Source organism: Sinocyclocheilus anshuiensis, unplaced genomic scaffold (genome assembly GCF_001515605.1).
Source record: "Sinocyclocheilus anshuiensis isolate Anshui unplaced genomic scaffold, SAMN03320099.WGS_v1.1 scaffold152, whole genome shotgun sequence".
Classification (NCBI taxonomy): domain Eukaryota; kingdom Metazoa; phylum Chordata; class Actinopteri; order Cypriniformes; family Cyprinidae; genus Sinocyclocheilus; species Sinocyclocheilus anshuiensis.
The window spans coordinates 2247153-2267811 of NW_015555781.1; the positions used below are offsets into that span (position 1 = coordinate 2247153).

A 20659-nucleotide genomic window follows, 5' to 3' on the forward strand; every position below is an offset into this window, starting at 1 on the left:
TGTCTCCTCTGTGTCTCTCCGCATCACCGTAGCGCCATTTTGGAGAATAACCACTGAACGCAAGCAACGTATGCTATTCTGTGTAAAAATAACGTATTATACGTAATAATAATAACAACGTATACAAGAAAACGTATCCTTGTGTCGCGGCTGACACAGAATAGCGTACGCTGCTTGCGTTCAGTGGTTATTCTCCAAAATAGCGCTACGGTGATGCGGAGAGACACAGAGGAGACGAATTGTTGAATAAAGTCCCAAGCCAGTACTGAGCAACATCCCACCCTGCCTGTGACCCATGGTTTGTCTGTATGTGTATTCAGAGCCAGTGAGCAACGGACTTTCACAATAATAAAAAACTGCGTTAACTTATCCGCGTTAATCAATTAATGCGTTAACGCGACAATAACGCGTTAACTTGCCCAGCCCTAATTATATTATATTATATTATATTATATTATATTATATTATTAGAGCATTATGGAATAAAGAAAACAAATTGTGCAGGAAATATATAGTGGATTATAATAATAATAAATAATAAAAATTCCTTACATTTATATAGCGCTTTTCTGGGCACTCAAAGCGCTTTACACAGAAGGGAGTAATCTCCTCAACCACCACCAGTGTGCAGCATCCACCTGGATGATGCGACGGCATCCATAGTGCGCCAGAATCCAGCAGCAACCTAGTTTTCCCAGGAAGTCTCCCATCCAGATACTGACCAGGCTCAACCCTACTTAGCTTCAGTGGGCAACCAGTCTTGGGCAGCAGGGTGATATGGCTGCTAGTATTATGAATTTTTGCTCTGTCCAGAAGTGATTTTTATTATGAAAAACAAATAATATATAATATAATATAATATAATATAATATAATATAATATAATATAATATAATATAATATAATATAATAATATAATATAATATAATATAATAATATTGAGTGAATGATTCAATGACTCACTCATAAAGACATAAAGTAACTTGTTTCATATCTGAATGAACTGGAGTTTTTGAATAAATAATTAAATGACTCACTTATAAAGAAAGTCCCTTGTCACCACCTACAAGCGTAATGATTTAACCTGCAGAAGGTGTCACTGAAAAACTGTGACTAATACACAGAAAGCGTGTCTGATTTTAGTAAACACTACTGATGAGAATTAAACTTTTTTTGCACAAGTGACTGAGTCACGGTGAACTCCATACATCCAAAACATAAATTTAAATTTGAAAACTTATCTACAGAGAGAGGGGGATGCATCAAAGTGATGGATAGAGTGACTGAGTGGTAGAGTGGAACCCCTGCAAAGAAAGCACATAGCTCTAGTTTACAACAGAAATGGATAAAGCAGAATGATCTCGCCTTGCATGCCACCATCTTTGAACATCAAGACAAAAGTGATGCACACAGTGGCAAACTCTTAAAATCACAGTCGGTGAATCTGAAGTCTAATATGACTGTCTATAATTCTATGAATGCCTGTTGGGATATCCAAATATAGATAAATGCAGTGAAACATCTAAATTAATTTCCTTCAGGCTTCAAGCATCAAATCAAACACTTCTGAGTAAACAACAAGCTCACAGTTATGTGTCAAAATGTGCAAAAAGAGGATTTTAAGTGGCTTAAACATTATTAGCACTTAAGCACTATTAGTAGTTTATAATGCAATTAGAGAGCATATAACTCCAAAATAAATAAATAATGGTAAGATTATATCCATATTGTACATGTAAAAATCCTGTAATTGCTACTTGTTATGCTACTTGTACTGTTCAAAAGTTTGGGATTGGGTTTTAAGATCTGAAAGAGGTCTTTTTTTATGTTTTTGAAAGAAGTCTCTTATGCTCACCAAGGCTGCATTTATTTAATCAAAAATACAGTAAAAAAAATAATAAGTAATTATTGTAAAATATTATTAGAATGTAACTGTGTTCTGACACGGCGTCAACAGCAACACCAGATCTTTCAGCTCCTCCCACGTGTTCACAATCACCTGAATACTGATGCACTCCACCTGTCAACACCATTCAAGCCCATTATAAAGCCACCATCACATCCCTTCCTCACTGTCTGGTCTTGTTGTTCACATGCATGCATCAACCTCCCTGGCTCCTTACCTGATCTAATTACCTGTTCATCTTCAGTCGTCTGCTCAGCTCACCGGGTCCATCATTACTTGTGTGATTATTCAGCTAAATCAAGGCTCTGAACTCTCCAAGAATATCCATAGCTGTGATCATTGCTTTCTCCTCTTCTGAAGCCTCATTTCATAAACTCTGTTGAACTGTACTTACCGGTATTGTCTTCTTCTGTTTGCTGACATGTTCCTTCTGAATATTTAAAAAAACAACTAATTTATTCCTGTTATGGAAATCTGAAGTGTCACATGATCCTTTAGAAATCATTCTAATATGCTGATTTGCTGCTCAAGAAATATTTTTTTGCTCAAGAAGTTGTGCTGCTTAATATTTTTGTGGAAACATACATTTTTTTCGAGATTCTTCAAAAGAAATATTCAAAAGAACAGCATTTATTTTAAATCAAAATCTTTCCTGTGACATTTGATTACCACAGCCTTGTTAAATAAAAGTATTTTTTAAAAATACTGACAGTATTTTTGACAAAGTTCTGAACTCTAGTATATATACTGTTGTATAAAAGCAATATCATTCTGTTGTACTTAATATCAACACAGCTGTAACTACCTGCAGTCAACCCATGCTTATATTCAGTGTAACCGTGCTCTTGCCCGTGAGATATTGCTTAAATATGTCCCAAAGGCTTCCTCAGCCATTTGAAACTTGTCATTCAATCATTCCAAATCCTGTCAAAATAATCTGTTTGATTCATTTTCCCATTCAATAGACCTTCATGGCAGACCTGCGAGAAGAAAACTCTCTGAGAAAACATTCTAATCTCTTTCCTCCAGACACACAGAAAACAGTTTTTGTGTTCATTCAGCACTGGAAGGTGCAAGTATCTGTTCATATCGGAGGGGTTCGTTGTCAGCCTCTGCAGCTTTAAACTCCATATAGACAGCCGTATTGCACAGCCTCTGAAAATATCTAAGCTGGAACTCCATCAAATGTTTTTAAGCATATCTTTATTTGTATATCACCAAACAAATCAAGTTTTCAGCAAGTTAACTTTATTTCCGCTGGGTTTGTAATCTTTGCCAGAAGCCATAAGATTAAAAAGCTGATCTCGTATTCTCATAATTAAATTTTAGGAAGTATACATAGTCTCTGTGTATAATTTCTCTTCCTTAATTGACTGATATTTACATACAAGCCACCAGCTGTCCTAACAAAAGTAAATTAACCTGACAATGCACCATCCCCCTGGAACAGATTCATTTAATATCGAATTGTGCAATTCTCACCTGTGTTAAACAGCACAGCAACTGCCAATGAATTGCTTGATTAAATACAAATATACCTTAGCTTTTATTGCCATGGGAGTAGTATCAAATGTGATCAAAACACTAAAGAAGGGAATTAGTGGAGGAAAAACAGTCTTTAACTCTGCTTATGGTTATTACAATCATCCCAACATGAGAGACAAGCTGTATTTTATTGGGTCATTCTCAAATTTGCTGGAATAACAATAGCCTGTTTCTCTAAGTTCATAAATACATGCAGATTCTGTTATATGGCCTACAAATTGCATTGCAAAGCTTATTCAGACTTCAAAATCTCTAATTTTTGTGTCTAATCTGATTGCAACGAGGATATTTACTATGTTAATTCAAAGGGTGTTTATTCATGCAAAATGTGTTACCCGGGGCAGTGTGTTAATTGAATAAAAGTATAGACACATTATAAATTTTAGTTACCATTAAGGATGAGCTACGTACAGTAAATGTTGGTAATTAATGAATTGTGGTTCCCATTGACTACCATTTTACGGACAAAAAATACAATGGAAGTCAGTGGGTACCGAAACTGTTTGTTTTCCAACATTCTTTAAATTGTCTTCTTTTGTGTTCAGCAGATGACAGAAAGTCATGCAGGATTGGAATGACATGAAGGTGAGTAAATGATGACAGAATTTTCATTTTTGGGTGGACTATCTCTTTAATAATCCTCGGTTTCTAAATTATGAGTGTGAATTTGAATTATGGATGCTACATTTATATTTATAATTTAGAGATGACAGGAGATAGGAAATAGAAAGGACCGTCTCGGTTACGTATGTAACCCTTGTTCCCTGAAGGAGGGAATGGAGATGTCACATCGGTGACCGACGAATTAGGATCTCGCTTAGAGAGACCAATCTACTTCGAATGTAAACTAAACGAGCCAATGCACATTGGCATGCAATGATTGCATCCAGCTGCCGCTAATCGCAGTTCGAGTATAATTAGGCAGCAGGTGCAATGCATACTCAGGTTATCGCTGAGGAGCCGAGCCGGTGACCTGGCCGCTCAGTGGTGGTACAGCAGCTGTGGCAACGGGACGTGACGTCTCCGTTCCCTCCTTCAGGGAACGAGGGTTACATACGTAACTGAGACGTTCCATTTCAGTCGGTCACTCTCGACATCACGTCGGTGGCCGACGAATTGGGATCCCTACCAAAGCGCCATGGATGCTGCCCCTTCCAGTGTCCTGTGCGAGCCTCCTGCACCCCCCTTTTTGGTGTAGGCCCAGTAGCCCCTCACTGCAGAACCCAAGATCCAGGGGGCGTGGTTGGATCCACATAGGGGGTGGAGATTGGTATATTTAGGGGTGGAGATGGGTGGGTTTAGGGATCAGGGGTGGAGATGGGTGGGTTTAGGGATCAGGGGTGGAGACGGGTAGGTTTAGGTATATGCAATGTGGGAGGAGTTGGATCTGGATCCAACCTCGCCCCCTGGATCTTGTGTTCTGCAGTGAGGGTTCCCCTTGGAACAGGAATGTTGCGGAAGCCCCATCCTTTCCGAAGGAGGTTTCGGAAGCACTTATGGAAACCGTTTAGGTGCATATGGAAGATTTAGAGGTGAGGAGAGGAGAAAGTCTGCCGGGGAAACACTGGCTCTGTGGCTATACCGTGGACTTTACACATATGGGATCCGCTTAGGTCTCTACAAATGGAACCCACCCCTCTTCCGGTTCTCAAGGATTCATCGAGTGAGGGCCTGGCGCCTGACGTTCCACGACGTCTGGCTGCCGAGGGGATGGAGGAGCTCGACAGGGTATACAGTACAGATTCTCTGGAATGGTTTTAGCAAGCCGACACTAAACCGGGGCCTCTCAGTGCTTCCACACGTTTGAGGTGAGAACACAGGAGGATACCGGCTCCACACAAAGGCTGTAGAATATAGCGAATGTGTTGGGGGTCGCCCAGCCTGCAGCTCTACAAATGTCTGTCAGCGAGGCACCACGAGTCCATGTACAATCTTAAAGTGCGGACGGGACAAAGCAAAGCTAGGACTGGGTCTGCCTCCTCCGGGAGCAGTGCGTGTAGGTTCACCACCTGAACCCTGAAGGGAGTAGTAGGAACTAGAGACCTGCACTCCGCGGGAGTACCGCGGGACCCAACGCAACAGGGTGTGGCGCGGGACAACTCTTGATGGGCGAGTGTGGGTGGGGAATGCGCAAGCTAGGCAGAGTTTCTATTTATAACACGTGTTTAAAGGGTTGTGCAATGTAGCCAATCACAGACTCAGCTGTTGATTTCTGGAACGCAATGGCCAACCAGAGGTGATTAGTTAGAATCCACTCACCGCATTGCTGAAATTGCGTGCTCACGAATCGTCTCATTTTAACACACGAAGTGTAGACATTGTGAAAGATTCATTGTGCATATGTTCATTGTGTTATAACAGAGCTTTATGAGATCGCGATGAACTGAGATGTCAGCTTTTAGTGATAATAAAGGTAGCTGCTCGCATTCTGCCATGCCAAACCATGCACACAGCAGCCCATGCTTGCTTTTCTGTTAAAAATAACAGTGGTTTGTGAATGTTGATGCTTAGCCTAAATAACAAATATTTTATCGGGAGCATTTATGTTGGGTTTTGTGGATCTTAGGAGATGTTACAGAACCGTTTAATGTAAATTTCTTTGATGTGCTGAAAAAAAAATCTATATAGATTACTTTTATGCTGGCTTTTGCAGGCGGGAGCGGGCCCAGATAAGATATTTTTCTGCGGGAGCAGGCGGGCGCGGGACAGAATCTTGTGGGAGCGGGACTGAAAAATCCGTCCCGCGCAGGTCTCTAGGAGGAACCTTGGGCACATAGCCAGGCCGGGGCCTCAGGGTTACCTGGGATTCAGCCAGCCCAAACTCTAGGCACAATTCGACGACAGAAAATGCGTGCAGGTCCCCTACCCTCTTGATGGAGGCCAATGCAACCAGGAGCAGAGTCTTTATTGAAAGAAACTTTAGCTCGACTGACTGCAAAGGCTCAAATAGGACCTGTCATGTAGTGCTTCGAGCACCAGAGACAGGTCCCAAGAAGGTATAGAGGGAGGTCGAGGAGGGTTCAACCTTCTCGCCCCCTAAAGAACCTGATGACCAGGTTTTGCTTCCCCACCGTTCTCCCCTCCACGGGGTCGTGGTTAGCAGAAATAGCAGCGACGTAAACTTTAAGGGTGGAGGGAGACAGCCTTCGCTCCAACCCTTGCTGCAAGAAGGAGAGCACGACTCTGATTGGACATCTTCAGGGGTCCTCACGACGAGAGGAACACCACTCGACGAACAGGTTCCACTTCAAGGCGTAAGCGTGTCTCATAGACGGTGCTCGTGCCGAAGTGATGGTGGCCACTACCTCTTGGGGTAGGTCACCTAGAACCAGAGTCTTTATTGAAAGAAACTTTAGCTCGACTGACTGCAAAGGCTCAAATAGGACCTGTCATGTAGTGCTTCGAGCACCAGAGACAGGTCCCAAGAAGGTATAGAGGGAGGTCGAGGAGGGTTCAACCTTCTCGCCCCCTAAAGAACCTGATGACCAGGTTTTGCTTCCCCACCGTTCTCCCCTCCACGGGGTCGTGGTTAGCAGAAATAGCAGCGACGTAAACTTTAAGGGTGGAGGGAGACAGCCTTCGCTCCAACCCTTGCTGCAAGAAGGAGAGCACGACTCTGATTGGACATCTTCAGGGGTCCTCACGACGAGAGGAACACCACTCGACGAACAGGTTCCACTTCAAGGCGTAAGCGTGTCTCATAGATGGTGCTCATGCCGAATTGATGGTGGAAGTGATGGTAGCCACTACCTCTTGGGGTAGGTCACCTAGAACCTCTGCGTCCTGTCCAGGGACCAGACATGAAGTTTCCAGAGGTCTGGATGCGGGTGCCACAGGGTGCCCCGTCTCTGAGTCAGTAGATCCTTCCTCAGAGGAATCCGCCAGGGTGGGGCTGTCACAAGGGGCATCAGTTCTGGGAACCAGGTCCGAGTGGGAGTGAGCAAGTTCCTGCGTGAGGCGTGCTGTCTGTTCAACCGAATCCAACTCCATACCGAGAAAAGAGATCCTCTGTGTCAGGGAGCGTTTGCTCTTTCCCAGTTGACCTGAAGGCCCAACTGGCTGAGGTGCGAGAGCACCAAGTCCCTGTGTTTGCACAACTGATCCTGAGACTGAGCTAGTATGAGCCAGTCGTCGAGGTAGTTGAGAATACGAATGCCCTGCTCTCTCAGGAGGACAACAGCTGCCTCCGCAACTTTCATGAAGACACGGGGCGACAGGGACAGCCCAAAGGGCAGGACCTTGTACTGAAATGCTTGTTCTTCGAACGCGAACCGCAGGAAAGGTCTTTGGCGTGGAAGGATCGAAACATGAAAGTACGTGTCCTTCAGGTTGATCACTGCAAACCAATCTTGGGGACGGATGACCCTGAAGATGCACTTCTGCGTGAGCATCTTGAACGGTAGCTTGTGAAGGGCCCGATTCAATACATGCAGGTCCAAAATTGGTCGTAATCCACCGCCTTTCTTGGGTACAATGAAGTAAGGGCTGTAAAACCCCATCTTCATATCGGCTGGAGGAACCGGCTCTATCGCATCCTTCTCCAGTAGGACTGCGATCTCTGCACGCAAGACAGGGGCATCTGCAGCCTTCACCGAAGTGAAGTGGACGCCCCTGAACTTGGGAGGATGCCGGGCGAACTGAATCGCATAGCCGAGTCTGATGGTCTGAAGGAGCCAACGAGATGGACTGGGCAGCACTAGCCAGGCTCCCAGATACCGTACAAGTGGCAACAATGGAACCACCACCAGTGGGGCAGCGAAGAGGAACGCAGGGACCCGGCACGGGCGTCTCGTGGCCGGTCTGAAGTGGGGTCTGAGTGTGTGCACCACTTACCTGCATTCGAGAAGAGGGTGCGTGAGTAGTACATTTGATAGCACTCTCGAACCACCCACTGCTGCTCACTGGCAAGAAAGGAGGGTGAGTGCAATCCGGGACTGGCCCGTCCACAACTCCCCATCCCCTCTGGGGACCCAGAGATAGAAGAAATTGCGCTCTTGCCGAGGTTTTGGGTACCAATGATCGTGAAGTCAGTGGTGGGGAAAATTTAAAAAAAAAAGATTCTCCGCCCGGCCCTCCTCCGGGGGAGGGAGTGGTGCGTTCACCATCTCCCGAAGAGCAGCTCCCTTCATCTCTGGGTCGCCCGTCTCAGGGCCTCTTGCTCCTCCACTTGCTGCTAGGTTTGGCGGGGGCTTAGATGGGCGGGACGGCGCTGCTTGGCTGAAGACTGCTGCGTCTGCTGCGTGGGGGCGGAGGCAGGGGGCTGACCTCGGCGATGAGCAGACTGAGGCGCTGCCGCCGATGGCCGGGTGGAGGCAGCAACTGCAAGCTGGGGCAGGATGTGATTGATGGCCTCGGTCTGCTTCTGTGCAGCGGAGAAATGCTGGGCGAAGTTCTCCACCGCGTCGCCGAACAAGCCGGTCGGGGACACAGGAGCGTTTAGGAACCGAGTCTTGTCGGTCTTCCTTATGTCAGCTAGACACAGCCAGAGATTGTGCTCCTGGACCACCATCGTGGACATTGCACGACCCAGAGACCTCGTCGCACGTAGCGCGAGGTCAGTATCGGAGCGGAGTACCTTGAGAACTTCCGGGTCGTGACCACCCTCATGCAGGTCCTTCAGTGCCTTGGCCTGATGAACCTGCAATAACGCCATGGCGTGTAAGGCAGAGGCAGCTTCTCCACAGGCCCCATAAGCACTGCCGATCAGGGCCGATGAGTACCTTCAGGCCCAGGAGGGGAGCGACAGCTTGCCCCGCCAGGTGGCAGCGGTATTTGGACACAATTGAATCGCAACCGACCACTCCACCGGAGGGAATTCCGTTTACTCCCGCGCTGCAGGGTGGTGAGGGAGGATGAGGCACCGGAGCGGGTTCTGGCAGTGAAAGGTGCCATCCACAACCCAGTAAGCTCATCATGCATCTCCAGAAAGAAAGGCACCGGGGTGGGGCCCTGAGAACCAACGCGAGCCACCACGAGAAACTAATCGTCCAGCCTAGAGAGTTCACGACACGGTGGAGGCTTCCACTCGAGCCCAACCCTCTCGGTGGCCCAGGCAAGCATCCGGATCCGCATCCGGCATTTCTAGCCGCCCAGAAGGCGGCAGTGCTGTTGGATCATCCTCTCCAAAAAGGTCTGACTCATCCTCCGATGCAGCATTCGACATCCGGTCATTGGGGGGAGCGCCGAAGGATACAAGTGGTACCCCACAGGAGGGTCCAGCCTGTTCCTTGGGCAGCTCCACTGGCTGTGAAGTGCCGGTGGAAGGAGGAGCCCTCGAAGGTTGGTTGCTCAGAGGGAAATTTCTCACCGTAACACCAGTCAGGCGACTGCCAGAAGTAGCGCCCTCCCCCCCGGCTTTTGCCAGGAGGAACACTAGATCTAGGCAGAGGCACTGGAACCCCCGCCCCTTTGCAGTAAACAGAGCCTGGTCCACAACTCCGAGACGGTCATTCTCCCGCAATGAGAGCATGACTCATCCAGAAACACTGCCTCAGCGTGCTTAACGCCCAGACACGAGAGGCAGCGATCGTGACCATCACCCGGCGCCAGGTAACGACCGCATCCAGAAACGCATGGGTGGAAAGGCATCTTTAAAAAGACGCATCTTTAAAAAGACGTCCACCCGTGAATGCTCTTTTAGAATTGCTCTTTTAATGTGCTGAAGCGCACAGGGGAGACCACCTGCAACATAAACAGGGGGTAGTGCAACCCACTCGACATGGGAACCACTGCAGCTGAAGCACAGTACCGCCAACGCTCGAGCTCGCTGAACTCATTCAGTTTCTTTTTTTAAGCAGAAGTGATGAGCAGAACAGTACAACCGCTCGGCTCCAAAGCGAACAGCGGAGTATGCGTTGCACCCGCTGCCTAATTATACACGCGCTGCGATCAGCGACAGCTGGATGCAGTCATCTCATGCCAATGTGCATTGGCTCGTTTAGTTTACACTCGAAGTAGACTGGTCTCTCTAAGCAAGATCCCAATTCGTCAGACACCGACGTGACGTCGAGAGTGACCGACTGAAAGGGAAAAGAAATTCAATGAAATTCACTATATCACACAACAGAGGAATATAATTTGTCCAGTAATTATATAATTTTAAATAATTATGCATATTTATCCCCTAATTAGGAGAATACATTTTTCTCAACTACCTTAATTAGACATATTTCACTAAATTATATTCAATATTGTCAAAATAATTGTCGTCAATTGTTTGTCCTACAGCACCACAAAATGTTCACCATTGTATTTTTTAAACCATTTTAGCAAAATAAACATTTATATCAGAATTTTAAATGTTGACTATATAATATATTGAGCTAGAGACATAAGATATAGATATATAATAGTTTTTCCTCAATCAGTTTTATTTATCCAACCTAAGGTCAGTGTTCTCAAAACAATTAACAGTCATCCAAACATTTATTTACAGGAAATACTGACATCAGTAATATTGGATTGTTATCTATTGGTTACACATAGACACCACTCTTAAAAATAAAAATTCCAAAAAGGGCTTTTGACAGTGATGCCATAGAGTCCCTCAAAGAACATTACAGTGAACAATTCAACCATTTCTTTCTTAGTGTGAAGAACACTTTAATAATCTAAAGAACCTTTTTCCACCAAAGAACGTTTTGTGCAATGGAAAGTATCCATGGATGTTAAAGTTTCTTCATGGAACCAAAGATGCCAATAAAGAACCTTTATTTCAATAGTAAAGAATGTCATGGACATCTATGTGTTGCATACTGCAGAAAAACAAATATCCACGAGAAGTCAACTTCGAAAAGCCCATAAACATGTTCCTGCCACTGAATATACATATGAAATCTCCACATCACACGTTTTTCAGATGCATCTAAGAAAAAATGGTGTGAAAGTTAAATCTTGACACCCATATACAGTATCAGGCCTCTGCTATTGCTTGAAGAAGAATTACTTTGTCAAAAGGTTTGCACATCACAGATGATGATGCTTGGTCTTTGTTGACATTGACTGACCAATGACATTCCCCTTTCTTCTCCTTTTTCTTTTTTTGTTGATACTGAAGTCACAGTAGCTGTTGACACTGAGCTGAACCCTCTGTCCAACCATGATTCATAAAATGGTCACTTAGAGTGACTCTCATCTCATTTGAGACTCTTCTCTGCTGTCCATCTCTCACTAACTCCTCTTTTGCTTTTTCCTCCATCTATTCTCAGTGCTACACAACCTTCTTCTTGTTTCTCCAGTGTACTCCCTTGTTTCTTTGCTCTGGGTGGTCACTTTTATGGAAAGAAAAGGTATGACTGAACAATTTAGTAAATTGCATTTCCTGTGCTGTGTGTATTACAGCAGAAATCAATACAATGACATTTGACAACATGATGTGCACTTGAGAATATGGCTTTGCTTTAGTTTTGTGTTATCTTTTGGCCAGCATGAGCCTTGAGGTGGAAACTGATGTGTAGTGTGCCAATAAATCTTTAATTTGTATTGAACGATAATTTACATCCTGTTTAGAAGAATTATGAACAGATTACTGTTTTGAGAGTATTGGAAATTCATCTTATTTTGGAGAATTATGTAAAATTGGATAAACTGATAAAATAGGAAAAACTGCAATAATAAACATGATATCAGATTTTTTAATTCATGTTTTAAGTTTTTTGTACTGTGAAGCAATCCTAAATATAATATCAGCTCTGGAATGTAAATTAGCAGAACTGAATAAGCTAAATTATCAACACATATGGAAAACTATATTTTGTATTTTATAGTTTTTAGAAAGAAATTAATACTTTTTAAGAAAGGATGCATTAAATGGATCAAAAGAGAGAATAGAGACATTTTCAATGTTGCAATAAATAAATAAATGCTGTTCTTTTGAACTTTCAATTCATCGAAGGATCCTGAAAAAATGCACAATCACAGTTTCCACAAAAGTATTAAGCAGCACAACTGTTTTCATAATAATAAGAAATGTTTCTTAACTGAGCACAAAATCAGCATATTAGAATACTTTCTGAAGGATCAAGTTTATTGTAAACTGTAATCATATTTGGCAATATTACTGTTTATTCAGCCTTGGTGAGCATAAGAGACTTGTGAAAAAACAATGATATCGACCCCAAACTTTTAAACAGTTGTGTATATTAATATTTTTAACCCACATCCCTACAGAGAGTAACAACATGTGAACAGTTAAGAGTTTGTCCAGGCAAAACATGTGAGGTTCCTTTATGTTCTTCGATGTATTAGTAGCCTGATCTTCAATTCAGACCTCAGGTTTTCAATATAAGTGTTCAACTCCTGAGGCTTAAATGGGCATTGCTGAAATGATTTATACTTGGAAATTAAGTGTTCTTCTGCATGCTCCAAAAAATGAAAATTATTGATTAAATATAATGAAATATAAATTTATGTTCCTGGAAGTACTACTAATTCTGTGCATTTAATAACATGTTTATGGGCAATTCATATGTAACAAAAGTTACATGACTCCCTTTGAATTTTATTTATTTACAACTTTAATTCTACAGCCTTAAATTTGAATTACAAAATACTACCTAAATACAAATTCAGTTCGAAATCCACAAATATAAAGGCATGTTCAATGAATTCTTAATGGTGCACAACCTTAAAAACTTGAGTAAAAAGCTTTGCCAAAAGTTTTTTGCTATCCAACTAGATTCAAGTCTGTCAAAATGTTAGATGGCGCATTATTACAGTGAACTGGAGTGCCTGATCTCTGACCTTTAAGAGAATTTGAGATGTTCCAAGAAACCAGAAGGATGTGGGTTAACAGCAATTAACCTTAAAGAAAGAATAAAAGAGAGGGGGTTCTAAAATCAGCGATAACTTCAGGGACCCCAAAAAAAAGCTATTATAAATGTAGCTTGATCACTTGTATTTCCATATGACTCACGTGTGGCTGAACCCCTGCAGACACTAGTCTCCACTTTTATAACCGTTAACAGGCATATAAAACTAAGCTCTCAAATAAATTCCTTAATCTTCCATAATGAATTCTCCAGGCTCTTTTGACATGTCACTGACGCAATAGTGGATTGTCCCTCAAGCCTACGCCTTTGATACACGTCAGAGCGTTCAAAAACCACAGCATTCAAATTGACCGAAGTGGCACACATTAAACATGTTGCTGACACAGGAGCTCAGATTAAAGAGTGCGGTTGCAAAAATTTCCATACTGTAGCTCAGTCGAATATAAAAGCGCCAGATCTGCAGGTAGAATTCATTTAGGTATGTTTGAGTCTCTCAGCTGAAGATTCCCTGAGTTTGAGATTAGAGCAATCCAGAGTCGAACCTGACATTCTTTTTCTAGTGCTTTCGAATCAAGCCTACAGCCTACAGTTTGAGCTATACTTAAAGTTTGAGGAGTTCTAGCATTATTGGCAAAGCAGTGTATAACCATAAAACTCTACGAGGCCTCAGTGATGAATATAATCTGATCTAACCTCTATGAATCATTAAACCTCATTTTATTATCTCTAATGTTTCTATTCCGCATATTACCAAAGGTTAGGTCTAAACTCTCCATGCAGCACAAGCTGGATGTCATTCACAGCTGGACTGTAGACAGCGAGTGTCTGAGATAATAATGTGTCAGGCTAATATCTGCTAGACTGCATTGCTACAGGGACAAAGGATTCTCATTAGTCATACTGTCTATAAGACACGTATCCATCCTCTCTGCAGCTCCTCGGCTTATAATGAGAGAATGATTGCATCTTAGTTTCCACACAGCTAGAAAAACTGATTTTCGGTATTGCGTAAACAATTTAGCTTTCCGGTTAGGGAAACGCAAAATTAAAGTGTTGTCAAATAAGCCACACTTCAAGAGTTTGCTAAAATGCAAATGACAATGCTGGATTTTTAACTCCCGAGCACTCGACTCTCAAACGGTCTGGAATAAAATGTTCCCAGTAACAGCCGGTCCACGCTGTCTCTTCACACTGCTGGGGTGTGTGTGTGTGGGTGTGTGTGAGAGAGTCCGAGTCCAAATATTAGTCTGCTGCTTTCACGCTGACAACTCAAGAGCGCCATCTTCTGACAAGCTGAATATCTTCCAATCCAGCGTTTCTTGCACTTGTTTAGGTGGCGGAACTCTTCAAGAGTAAAAACAAAATTGCAGGGTACCTAACATCCCAATCTCATTAGGATAGTGAACCAGAGCGCCGAGGCCCATTAGGCTGCCTTAATGACTGAAAATATTTTAAAATAATACAAATTAAGCTTTAAAATGAGCTTGTTTCTTAAAACGCTATAGTCCACACAAAAATGAAAATCATTTACCCTCATGTCATTCCAAACCTGTATGCATTTCTTTTTTTTCTGCTGAACGCAAAAGAAGATATTTTGAAGAATGTTGGTAACCAAAGAATTCCCATTGACTTCCATTGTATTTTTTTGTGCATGCTGTTCCTGGAGGGATGGTGTCCTGCAGAGTTTAGCTCTTACCCTAATTAAACACACCTTGAACCCAAAGCTACGCGCTTCAGCTTTGGCAGTATGTGGGAAAGGAGACCAGAGGCCTTTTTTTTTTTTTTTGAATGGATGTCAATGGAGGAGAGGCTTCACTACACTGAATAAACAGCGTTTTAGAGGAAACAGCTTATCATTTAATGATTCGACAGCCTATCGGCTAATCTTCAACATGTTTTACACTAAACAATACTTTTGGATTGAACTATTTTTAGAATTTACACTGAAAAAAATTACGTTTTGTAAGAGAAGTCACTGAGTTTTTGCGACAGGTGGGATGGATGGATGGATAGATAATCATTTATAACCTACTAGATTGTTAAATATTTAAATTCTTGAAAAAATCTAATATGCCACTATCCTGACTAAGGTCTATCGAAGGGAACACAGACTTAAATTATTATTGTTACATAATTCATTCTATTATATAACTATTTATATTGTATAACTATTAATTAATTGTTATGAGTTGGTGCTTTTATGTCAATTATAATTATTTTAGTTTATAATTTATTTAGCTTATTATTTTTTGATTAGCCAAAAAAACTCACTTGGAATCCTTCACAGACCACCATTTCTGAGCCACTGATCTAATCCATCAAATCATATACGAGTAAATATTTCTCCTTTTTTTTTTTATTATACTCTGTGCTTTTGTGGGGATTTAATTATTAACAGAAGGAAACAAAAAATACATTATAATTATGTAAGTACTCACTAAAAAGCAATTTAGATGCATGCCCATCATGTCTTTATAAAATGATTTGAAATACAGATTTTAACACTGCTAAGCCACCCTGATAGACTGAAAATCATATGCAAATCTGACTCAACATAATGATATATTTAACACCTGAATCAAATTATTCTGCTGTAGCATTTATATCCAAGGTCTGTATTGAGTTTCTGGTTTCTAATGCACTGAATCTTGTTGCAGGCAAGTTTTTATTTTTTTTTTATTATTATTTTTTAATACATAATAGGAACAAAACTATTTTCTTTTATAAAATACATATAGGCATAAAATATAATATGTTAAAAATGCATTTGCATGAAAAAGACTTTCTATCTCATTTTGAACATCCTCGCCAGACAGAAAAGCTCTGCTGACTCCTTCCTGCTTGCTCTTGGTTTTACAGTTCTTACATTTTGAAACATTGAGGAAAGCCTCTGCTGGAGCTTACGGGCCAAAGCTCCATCCCAGTATTTACAAATCAAAGAGCCTCCGGGGCGCAAAACCTTGTCAGCTAAGTCCAACACTGATAGACACATGGTGACCAATCTTTCATGATCCAGTTCCCTGAGCCCACTGGCATTGGGGGCCATGTCACTGAGGATGACATCTGCTTGAGCTTCAGGGAGGAGCCTCTCCAGCGCCATGTGAGTTGAGGGCTCAGTGATGTCATGATTGGACAGCAACTGAGCTCCATCCAAAGGGGCGATGCGTAGTATGTCTATTCCTATTACGCTTCCTTTAGGAAGATCCACACCTGGAATGAACAAAGGTATGTTGTTCATATCCTCATCAGCTATGAAAAAAATGACACCTAAACCAATATTTAACATAACAGGTTATAGGTTCTAAATATGAGTATCTATCTATCTATCTATCTATCTATCTATCTATCTATCTAAATCTTAAAAAGTGGATGCTCATATATGCTTGATATTAGTTCTGTAGTATAAATTGTACCTATGCTTGAATTACTTCAAAATAATGTTAATAATATTAATATGTTATTATGATTATTAGTATTAATAATAATAATAATAATAATGATTGGGTTGGATAGTTAAGAAAAGACACAAGTGTACAGGATGCATGTAATTTATTTTGGGGAAGAAAAAAAAAAAGGTTTATATATTTTTTTTTTTTTCCCACTACAAATTCTCATACTTACATGTGTGGCAGTTCATAATGTTAATGACTTTACCATTACTCTAAAATTTTAAATAATACCTACAGAATATAATGATAAAGGTGTATTCAAAAGGTTTGACTGGTAACATGTGCTTTCTATACAATTCAAAAGTCAGTAAGATTTTTTTTTTAATGTTTTGAGAAAAGCAAGTCTCTTATGCTTAGAAAGGCTGTATTTATTAGATCAAAAACTAGAGTAAAAACAGGAATATACTGTTCTTTAAAATATCTGTTTTGAATTAGAATATATTTTAAAATGTAATTTGTTCCTGTGATGCAAAGCTGAATTTGAAAACAGCATTTATTTGTACAAATAATTGTCTTTACTGTCACTTTGGATCAATTGAATGCATCCTTGCTGAGCAAAAACTATTCATTTCTTTCAAAACAAACAAAACGTTTTAGCTGTAGTGTATGTATCCTAAGATGACATGCATAGATCTCATGATGTGATGTATTCAGCAGCTCACTTACTTTCTCCTGTTGAGTTGACTCTCTGGACTGCAACTTGACTCCATACACCAGGAGCAGCACCACAATCTATGACACTCAAACCAGGTTTGAGAAGTCCGCATTTGTCATCTATCTCGATCAGTTTAAAGGCACTTCTACAGCGGTAATTCTGTACGTGAGCAGCTTTAACGAAAGTGTCACTGATCTGCCGCACCAGCCATCTCTGCTCGGCAGCACTCTTCCCCTTCATATGCACAGGCGTCTTCTTTAGAGAGACCGCTGACACGTGAATGCACGACCTTTGGATACATTTCCACATCATTTACAAAGAAGTGATCTGGAGAGATTACATTTAGATCTTAAGTACATGAAAACAAGGAGACACATGGGCGTCTACACTCTTAAAAATAAAGGTGCTTCACGATGACATAGAAGAACCTTTTCGTCTAAATGGTTCCATAATGAACCTTTAACATCTGAAGAATCTTTCTGTTTCACAAAAGGTTCTTTGTGGCGAAAGAAGGTTCTTCAGATTATAAAAAGGTAAGAAAAAGATGGTTCTTTAAAGAACCTTTGACTGAATGGTTCTTTGTGGAACCAAAAATGGTTCTTCTATGGCATCACTGTGAAGAACCTTTTAAGCACCTTTATTTTTTAAGAGTGTATGGTGTCCTCATGATATCAAAGATGTGCGTGCTTTGCGCAGTCTTTCTAATCATTTAATTACGCATTTTTGTGCTTTATTTGTCTGTATATTATTAATTACATAGATTAAATGCATTTATGTATACATCAGTTAGTGATCATTTCACTGTTATAGACGGTTATATTTTAGTTTTTCTGTTTAATGATTGCTTTCGGTATCCGTCGAGAACAGTGTTGCCAACTAATTTTCAGGGGAAGTTACTAAAGGCAGATCCATTTGTTGCTAAAAGTTGCTAAATGTCATTGTGATGTCATTGCGTGATAACGTCATTGCATAACCATGACACAAAACAGCGTTTTTACGTAGAATACACAACGATTATACTCAAATCTCAGCGAAAAATACATTTTTAAAATGTTATTTGTTCATAAAAATATTATAAACATCAAATATTTTAATTTGTAAAAGTAACATAAGTAGCACATCTTTATGATCGGATTTTTTTTTTACAACATTGAATTATTGAACAGTTACAAATTTTATGTATTTTAATATTAACTAGTAAAACTGCACATTCTGAACAATTATAGTTTTAAGCAGTGTACTGGTAGTTGGTGTGCTACACAAAAGTCTGTAAAAATAGGACACAATGTACTGTTTATATGAAGGAACAATACGTATTTATCTTTCCACATATTTTTTTCTTACAGTGTACCTAACTGAACAACAATTATATATACAAGCTAATAACATGCTGTATCATAAATGTGCATTTATTATTGACCAATCGGACTAGCAACTTAATGCACATTTGATGTTTGTACTGTTAGGCATCTTTCTCCAGCTCTCTCCAGGTTGATGTGCTGCTTGGCTGGCTAGCTGTTCAATGGTTTCCTCTTTTTGTGTAATTTAGATGAAAATATGTGCCTTTTTTATCATTTGAGTCACTTTGAAAAAGTTGCCAAAAACTTTTTAAATATAGCTAAATTTGTTGCTAGGTGCTTTTTGGAAAAAAAAAAAAAGTTGCTAGGGTAGTTTGAAAAGTTGCTAAATATAGCAACAAAATTGCTAAATTGGCAACACTGGTCGAGAATATTTGACAGGTGCACACTCCGAATTATGATTAAATGACTCGTTCTTTTAAGTCAGATCTTTTCACTGATTTACGTGAGGCGAAATGAGGAATAATAAATAACCTTTAGACATAAAACAAAAATGTTATAAATACAGCGTACTTGAATTATGTTTACCGTTTGGCTAAAACAAAAAAACTTTTAGCCGATTTATGTAACTGAATTTTTTAGTTCGTTTAGTTCTGTTCGAAAGAACCGATTCACAGAAATGAGTCGCTTTTCCCATCGAGAACATTTCACTGTTGCACACGTAGGTAGGTGGTGTTAACCAGCTCTGGTTGAGTTAATATATTTTCGCAGATCTGTAAACCATGTGTTGCATTTGGATAAATAACAATCTGAATAATATGTCAATGACTATTATGACTAAATTCACTGTTGTCAATATGAAGCCTCCATGTGATCATCTGACTGCGAGCAACACTAGGGAACAATTCATTAAACTGAGACACAAATATCTGCATATTGACGCATCTGATTTTTAAACTGTATAGGTGATTACATTTTTCGTCTCTACTTATTACTTTGGACAAAGTAAGCAAATTATTTGGATAGAAGTAACTGTGATGTGAACAGTTTTATTTAAATGCATACAAGGATGCCACACTGTACTGATTTATATTAATCGTTGATTATCTGATCGATTATTATTTGTCGCTTGATGTTTATAGACTGTAAAGAAAAGTTAATTATGTTTTGAATGCAGATAAAGTCAAAACATACTGTCTGTATAATGGAGATGAGCGTCAATTTAAAGGAAGTCTACTACCCATTAAAGACACTATATTTATGTAACTTATAGGGAGATGTTGACTAATAAACTGCTGACCCTGGTGCTTGTGGTGCAGCCCGGCCGGGTGTTGTTGGGCATGAAGAAAAGAGGCTTTGGAGCTGGCAAATGGAATGGGTTTGGAGGGAAAGTCCAGCTAGGAGAGACCATCAAGCAGGCGGCCAGACGGTGAGTCCGGGGTTGCCAGGTTTTCACAAGAAAACCCGCCCAATCGCGTTTCGAGGGGGTACCCTATTAAAAATCGAGTTCCGGTGGGTAAATACACGTTTTTTTGGCGGGGTTCCCCTGCTAAAATTCGCATTACAGAGGATAAATATCATGTTATTGGAGTCGCTTCAAACCGCGGACATGAAAAACAACCCGGGCAACAGTGTTAAATTAGCCAAATACTTGGCAACACTGGGTGAGTCTAGCCTAGCAGCCATTCACACACGTGACATTTGAAACAGTACAATTATTGTTGCCAACATTTTTTTTTTTTTTAAACCCAGTGTTAATATCAGTTTTTTATTTAACGGTTTTAACAGTTAGTTTCAGTTAACGTTTTTGTTAATATTTTGAATTAGATTTTTTCATTTTAAAGTTTAGTTGGTGATTTTGTTGAGTGTTTTTGTGACTTTTTAGTTAAAGAATGTCTAAGGAAATGTTGAACTTGCTTTAATTTTTGTTTTTTAAATTATTTTTTAATGGTTTCCATTTGAGTTAACAATAATAACCCTGGTTACTACATGGAGACCATTTCTGAAATGGGAAATGGGGACATTTCCAATTTAGTG

At 40.6% G+C, this 20659-nt stretch overlaps 2 protein-coding genes across 6 annotated transcripts in view; one reads left to right on the forward strand and one right to left on the reverse strand.

Moving 5' to 3' along the window:
- Positions 1 to 15965: 15965 nt before the first annotated feature.
- On the reverse strand, positions 15966 to 19977 carry LOC107674604 (rRNA methyltransferase 2, mitochondrial-like). Its single transcript, XM_016468625.1, has 3 exons — positions 19923 to 19977; positions 17336 to 17613; positions 15966 to 16430 (listed from the first exon to the last, which is right to left on the reverse strand). The coding sequence occupies exons 2-3, from the start codon at positions 17562 to 17564 to the stop codon at positions 16006 to 16008; spliced, it is 654 nt and encodes a 217-aa protein (XP_016324111.1). The 5' UTR covers positions 17565 to 17613; positions 19923 to 19977; the 3' UTR covers positions 15966 to 16005.
- Positions 17349 to 20659, forward strand: part of LOC107674605 (7,8-dihydro-8-oxoguanine triphosphatase-like) — a 5654-nt gene continuing 2343 nt past the window's right edge. The window contains exons 1-2 of one of the 5 annotated variants that reach the window (XM_016468630.1): positions 17349 to 17419; positions 19896 to 20051. In XM_016468630.1, coding sequence (XP_016324116.1) covers positions 19900 to 20051 — 152 coding nt within the window. In that variant the 5' untranslated portion in view covers positions 17349 to 17419; positions 19896 to 19899. Of the gene's footprint in view, positions 17490 to 19460; positions 19628 to 19871; positions 20052 to 20659 lie in introns of those variants that run through there. The other 4 variants (XM_016468629.1, XM_016468627.1, XM_016468626.1 and 1 more) reach the window with 4 other exon arrangements.